Consider the following 7,412-nt stretch of genomic DNA (forward strand, 5'->3'; position numbering starts at 1 on the left):
TATATGCTTTTTAGTACCAGATCACAGAATATATTTGTCTTTGGTTAAAGTCTTGATGGTATTTTGGAGAGATGCTTGAACGTTTGTAATTGAATGACCTCAAAAAACTAAATGAGCATCATGTGTGTCCCAAATGACGTCAACCGAGGAACTGTTTGTAGGACTGTTGTCTTGAGTTATACGAATGGCAAACTTATTTCCTTCGTTCGAAGCATTCTATGGCTTCTAAATGGCACTATTTTAAATTCATTTTTGACAAGTTTGCATTCATTCATTCATTAATATTTTTGAAGATAAGACAATTGTTTGGGGGTTGCAGGAAGCTGGAGAACCCGGAGACAGCCCCCCCCCCCCCCCCCACACACACACAGAGAACATACAAACTCCACACAGAAAGGACTTGGCTGGAATTGGACCAAGGACCTTTCTGCTATGAGGCAACAAGACTACCCACTGCATCACAGCGCTGCCCTCACTGGGTTAAAATCAGATTTGATTTATATTTCATTTGTGGCTCTATTGCATTGTGTATTATTATTATAATTATAGTAATTTTGTGTCTGTGTATTTATATACATAGTTGTCTGTTTTTTTCATCCACTGCTTCTATGCCCTGCATCTCTCTCTGTCTATCTTTGCAGACAGTTTGCTGCATCGCAACGCCCTGTTACTATGACAACAAGGAGGACCAAATAGACAAGCCATTTCATACATGCTGCTAGCCGCTCACATTCTGACAGATGCGCTGATGTTTCCCTATTGCAGTTGTTTGCTTGTTAATATCCATAACAGAAATGAAATATTAGACAGGCAGACAGAAGGAAGATAATCAATACGCATGCTGTGTCTTGTCTTATGTTCAGCGGCAACACATCACAGTTGCGCTGATTGATCCGTTTTTACTCACATTCCTCTCAGACGCACCAGGACCTGGCTGTCATTCGCCTCTTCACTCTGAGCCTCCTCTCGCTGCCGATGCTCCTCATTCCCCTGCTCCTCTTCAGTTTTCTGTTTTGAGGCTGCTGTTATGTCCTCAGTATGCACCTCTTCCCGCTGCAGCTCCTCCTCCTCTAGCTGCTGCATCTCGTCCTGGTCCTGTTTCGTGTGCCCAATCTGATCCATCTCCTCAGTCTGTACCTGCTTCTGCTTCAGCTCTTCCTCCTCATCGGTCTGCACCAGCTCCTTTATCTGCTGCACCTCCTCAGCGTCCTGTTCCGGTTGCAATTCTTCCTCAGATTGTGTCCCCTCACCTTGCCGCATGTCCTCCTCCATCTGCTCTCCCTCCTGTTGCTGGAACTCCTCCTGCCGTTCCTTTCGTTTCTTTTGCACACACTCCTCCTGTTGAACCCCCCCAAACTCCACCTCCTCTTGACCTATGTTGTGTTGTTGCATTTGCTGCTGTGCTCCCTCCTGTTGCTTTACCTCCACCACCTCTTGAGGAAGCTGTGACACTCCTACCTCCTCGTTCATCTTGATGAGCGGAGAAGAAGAGGGTTTTTGTATAAGTATTCACAGAACTGAATTCAGCTCGTCTCTCAAACTGACCAAGTTGTGAGCGTTAGGGTTTTGGATCAAACATCCCACATCCAACTTTTTGTGTTGCTTGACAGCTTAGCCGATTGAAAATGATGCTGTCTGCTCTGATCTGTTCAAGAGGTCAAGAGTTAATGGTCAGAAGACAAAGGTTTTTATATTTACTTCAAATGTTTAAAATCAGGAGCACACCTACTGTATGTTTTGCCGGAGAACACCAAATGTGAATAGAATGAGTAGGTTCCTTCACGAGTTTAACATTTAATGTCTGTGCCTCAGCACTGCAGCTGCAAAATGATCCAGCTGAATGTCCCAGAGCATTGCCGTAGCAACGCAAGGAGGAAGTCGAGCAGTAAAAGAGAGTGAGACAGATAGAAACAGAGAGTGAAGAGGAGAGACAGTGTGAGATCCAGAGAGTGAGAGAGAGAGATAGAAGGACAAAGCAGAGACAAAGAACATCGCAGAGCGTTTCCGTGGTAACTCAAGAATGGTTGCTAAGAGTGATGGAATCCTGTAACCGACAGATCTGCCTCTTTTACCTCCTCCTCCTCATCTTCATCCCCTCCCAAATTCAAACACGCACTTTGCACTCTGTTCATAAATACCAAATATGCATCTCAATCTATTCCTTCCTCACTCAACAGCTGCATCGGCGTGAAAACCAGTGTGTGTGCGGTTGTTAGATTACGACATTATAACATGTTCATAAATAAGAATGTTTTGTTTTTCTCATAAAATACCATACTGGTTAAATGGCACACCCAGACATCAATATTCAGACCTACTGGCATCCTCTAGAGGCTACAGAGGGCAGTTACAATATGAAACTGAAGGGCACTTGGAAAGCACATTTCCACCACTGAGCCACAGTATTCTGCCTCTGATTATCTTCAAGTTCACTGAAGTCAGTTCGAAACTTTCTGATTCACTGTACTTTGTTGACAAAGATATATTCAGAATAATAAAACACTTCTGGGAGATGAGAGTTAAAGCTGTGAACACGTTAGAGGACGCACCAGACTACAGACAATACTCTCAATTTGCATGTTCTTCATGCATCACAAAAGTGATTGCAATGTCACTCTTGTCACTACAGCTGTTCCAGACCTCAGAGTCTCTTCTATAGTATTTTGCGTCGCATAATGCTCCAAACATTTTCATGGACGATGATCCTGTACCGCAGGCAGGTCAGTTTAGGACTTTTATTGTGGTGCTATGCTGTTGTAACATGTTTAGGAGAGGGGAATCAAACATCCACCCTGCCAGATCATTTTTTAAAGCTTAAAACTGAGCTGTAATGTTTCAATAATGCAACTGCCAGGCCTTGAAATTAACTTCAAGGCCTGGCACTTCCTGGTACGCTGACAACGCATGATAGACAAACGATCTGATTGGCTGAACTGAGTGGCGCTATTACCGTATTAACTGGAGGAGCAGCGCCCGCCATCTTTGGCCACGAACTGCAAGTAAAAATCTACTCTTTTGAATTTATCATGGAGTGGTCACGGGTCTGGACGGAACCATCAAGGGGTCCGGACGGAACCATCACGGGGTCCAGATCCAGATCGCGGTCCTTCATTTGGTGACCCCTGCTCTACGGAGAAAGAGTGAGAGAGGAGAAAAAAGATTTCCCCCCCAGTCGCACTAGTGCTCCCAAATATATTTAATAGTCGCACTGATAAAAATTTGGGCGCATATGCGACCAAAATAGTCGCAATTTCGAGCCCTGAACTGCTGTTCTAAAGATGTCCAGTGGGTGTCGCAATAGCAACTCTGTTAAGCAAGCTGAACAAGTTAGGCTGAATAAGTAAGCTACAGCCTATCCAGAGCTGGCCTTTCATTCTGCCTGACTAATTTGTACGTTACGTACACACAGGGATGCTCATAGCCAATAGCATGCATGTGCGGTATCCAGTGACTACCAACTACAAATCAGCGATGTAGTGAAGCTGCGCGAAGTGCGAATAAGAGGGATGACTGTACTGGAGTTTGCTGGTCGATGTCACATTTGTGTTCGTTTGCTTAGGTGAGAATCCAAACTCCTTTTGGAAATGTAGGGCAGGCGGCATTTCCTCAGAAACTTTCCTGCAACAACTTAGGAGAGCACTTGCCGATCTCTAGCAGTATGCGTATTTACATCCCGCCAAGCTGTGATTTATTGTAATTGTCAGTGTTCATCCGCTCATCTGTCCACCAAATATCTTCACAGCCATTGTAAAGAGAAGAAAAAGAACATTACTCGGGTGGCAAAGGGGATAAAAATGAGATGACCTTAACCTTGAGAAAACTAGGTCAAGGTCAAAGTCAAAATCAACTTTATTGCCAAATGTACCATAAATGCTCGACATACGGCACAGACGAAATTGCAGTTCTCTCAGACCCCCGGTGAACAAGAAGTACAACACAAACAGAACATCAGACAGTACAGCACAAAGTATAAGACGAAACAGAAAGGGGCGGTAAACATCTCTATACACTCTTTAATCCCGTAGGGGAAGTGACATGTGTGCAGTCCCTGAGTTGACAGAGGGAGGGAGAGAGGGAGAGATAGTTAGGTGCTGGGGGGAGGGCAGGGTGATGTCCAGGTTTACTGTAGGACCCAAATGCGCAGACGTCAGGTAAAAGGAAAAAATAGATTTATTTAACAATAAATGTGAAGCGATGATGAACCAGATGATCAGGCTGAACAGGTAAATCGGCAGGTAAGGAGAAAACAAGCAGGCGGCTGGAAATGGTTGTAGTCCAACAGGCAACAGACCAGAACTGGAACATGGAGAGAACAGAGTTATCAAAAAGTCAAGGTGAGAGTTCAAGTGAGCCAAGGTGTGGATACTGACAAGCAGTACAAACGAACTGGTGATGAATGGTGGAAAACTGGTCCTCATGAAGGTCTGGAGATTGGAGATTGGTCACAGGTGTGGTGCTCTGCTGCCAGCAACAGCCACACCCAGGTAGGTGGAAACTATGAGGGACTCAGAAGAGGGAGGGAGAGAGAAGCAACTGCAAATCCTGACAGGTGAGGGTAGAGTTCAGGGTTGTCCAGAGTCCAGAATCAGGCAGGGTCAGGCATGAAGCAATCAACAAACCAGGCAGACAGATCAGACAAGGAGAAGGCAACAGGCTGGGTCAAGAGAGGAGATGGGATACAACACAGTCAGGAGTAGGCAGGATACGTAGACTGGGGAGTCAGGCTGGACACTAATCAATCTGGCAGAGAGCAGAAGGCTGAGCTGGCATTTGAAGGGTGGAGACAGATTGGGGAGTGGCTGCAGGTGTGTGGAGAGAAAGCAGGTGACCAGAATGACCTGATTGCAAATGAGGGTAGAATCTGAAATGACATGATATGTTAGAAAACAAACAGAAACTATTAGAAGTCCACAACAATCTCCTTGCAAAAATTTAAACTTTTACAACCCCCCCCCACATATCTCAGGAACCGGATACGATAGAGAGACGTAACAGAGGGCGTTATACTCAGGGAGGCAAGGGGAAGAAAATTAGATCACAACCTTGAGCTTAAAAAACGAAGTCAAGGTCAAATTTTCACTTTCATACCTTTTTAGGTACACATCTCTGAAACCTGATGAGATATAATCACAAAACAAAAAACCAACATTTGTAGGAAGCCAGATGGACAAAAATGTGTAGGTCCAGGGTAAAATGTTGAATTCAGGGGTGTCGCGGGATGTTGCAGTCTGTGACTGACTTGTTTAGTATCTATTTTTAATCTGTAAAATAATTGCATTTTTAAACAGAAGAGTTGTTCTTAAATCCACTGCTCTTTGCTTCATCGATTGTTTGATTTTGAGTTGAGGGGAAGTGGCCATTTCTATTTTCTTCTTAAGCCACTCACATTTTTCTTGTACTTTTCTACCTTCTGTAAAGCATCTTCAAGCTTCACAGATGTTGCACTAAGATCTCTGTAGACCTTCTTACTCATCCTGGCAACCGTTTCCTTCCCTCTTTTTGGTGTAGTTTTGGGTTCAGGCAGTTGAGGTGTATCAACTGGTTTGGTGTGACTGAAGTTGCCTCGTGAGACATAATGCAGGTCAACACCAATGTCCTCTGAGGACAATGGCGGTGTAGTTTCAGCCATGAAATTCCTAACTTCAGACAGTGTTTTCATTTTTTGTATCTGCTTTGTTCAGCTGTCCACCATTAATTTCCCTTCGGGGATGACTAAAATATACTAAATAAAAAATTAAATACATTTTCTGCTAACTTTTCCTTCGTTCCTCTCGGTTAATGCGTTCCAGGAACCACTCGCAAATACCTTATTCCGCGATATACCGATGAGCTATTTATTTTATTATTTACGGTAATTTAAATGTTTATGAACCCCCCCATACTGACATTAAACCACCTTTTATTTGTATTACCTTTTCCCACACTGATAAACTGTTTAAAGCACTTTTGTGTCTCACGGAAGTGCGCTGCGTTCCGAGACTCACGGAATGCAGCGCACTTCCGGATGCCGTCAGCCAATAGAATGCGTGTACGGTATCACAGGATCACCTACTAAAAATCAGTGATGTAGTGAAGCCACACGTGTTGGTGCGCAAATGCGCACGGGATTATTGTATATACAAAGTTACAGAGGAATAAAGCTGATGAGCCATACAATAAAGTTATGGGAAAGAGTATTTTAAGCTAGACTAAGGGCAGGAGTGAGCATTTGTGAGCAGCAGTATGGTTTCATGCCAAAAAAGAGTACTACAGATGCAGTATTTGCTTTGAGGATGTTGATAGAGAAGTACAGAGAAGGCCAGAGGGAGCTGCATTGTGTTTTTGTAGATCTGGAGAAAGCTGATGACAGGGTGTCCAGAGAGGAACTGTGGTATTGTATGAGGAAGTCTGGAGTGGCAGAGAAGTATGTTAGAGCGGTGCAGGACATGTATGAGGACTGTAAGACAGTGGTGAGGTGTGTGTAGGTGTGACAGAGGAGTTCAAGGTGGAGGTGGGACTGCATCAGGGATCAGGTCTGAGCCCCTTCTTGTTGCTATGGTGATGGACAGGCTGACAGACGAGGTTAGACAGGAATGTCCATGGACTATGATGTTTGCAGATGACATTGTGATCTGCAGTGAGAGCAGGGAACAGGTGGAGGAGAAGCTAGAGAGGTGGAGGTTTGTCCTGGAAAGGAGAGGAATGAAGGTTAGCCGCAGTAAGACACAGTACATGTGTGTGAATGAGAGGAACCCAAGTGGACGAGTGAGGTTACAGGGAGAAGAGATCAAGAAGGTGGAGGATTTGAAGTACTTAGGGTCAACAGTCCAGAGCAATGGAGAGTGTGGAAAAGAGGTGAAGAAGCGTGTCCAGGCAGGATGGAACGGGTGGAGGAAAGTGTCAGGTGTAATGTGTGATAGAAGAGTTTCAGCTAAAATGAAAGGAAAGGTGTACAAAACTGTGGTGAGACCAGCGATGTTGTTTGGTCTAGAGACAGTGTCACTGAAGAAAAGACAGGAGACAGAGCTGGAGGTAGCAGAGATGAAGATGCTGAGGTTCTCTCTGGGAGTGACCAGGATGGATAGGATCAGGAATGAGTACATCAGAGGGACAGCACATGTTAGAGGTTTTGGAGATAAAGTCAGAGAGGCCAGACTGAGATGGTTTGGACATGTCCAGAGGAGAGATAGTGAATATATTGGTAGAAGGATGCTGAGTTTTGAACTGCCAGGCAGGAGGCCTAGAGGAAGACCAAAGAGGAGGTTTATGGATGTAGTGAAAGAGGACATGAAGGTAGTTGGTGTGAGAGAAGAGGATGAGAAGACAGGGTTAGATGGAGGACACGGATTCACTGTGACCCCTGAGGGGAAAAGCCGAAAGGAAAAGAAGAAGAAGAAGAAGTCTTTTGCATAACTGAATACACAATATTTTAA

The 7,412-nt window shown here is 44.5% G+C and overlaps 1 protein-coding gene across 1 annotated transcript in view; it reads right to left on the reverse strand.

Moving 5' to 3' along the window:
* Positions 1-1,267, reverse strand: part of pde1a (phosphodiesterase 1A, calmodulin-dependent) — a 35,118-nt gene extending 33,851 nt beyond the window's left edge. The window contains exon 1 of the mRNA XM_068329060.1: positions 908-1,267. Within this exon, the coding sequence (XP_068185161.1) occupies positions 908-1,260 (353 nt within the window). The 5' untranslated portion in view covers positions 1,261-1,267. The remainder of the gene's footprint in view (positions 1-907) is intronic.
* Positions 1,268-7,412: the final 6,145 nt, after the last annotated feature.

Source organism: Antennarius striatus, chromosome 12, assembly GCF_040054535.1.
Source record: "Antennarius striatus isolate MH-2024 chromosome 12, ASM4005453v1, whole genome shotgun sequence".
Taxonomy (NCBI): domain Eukaryota; kingdom Metazoa; phylum Chordata; class Actinopteri; order Lophiiformes; family Antennariidae; genus Antennarius; species Antennarius striatus.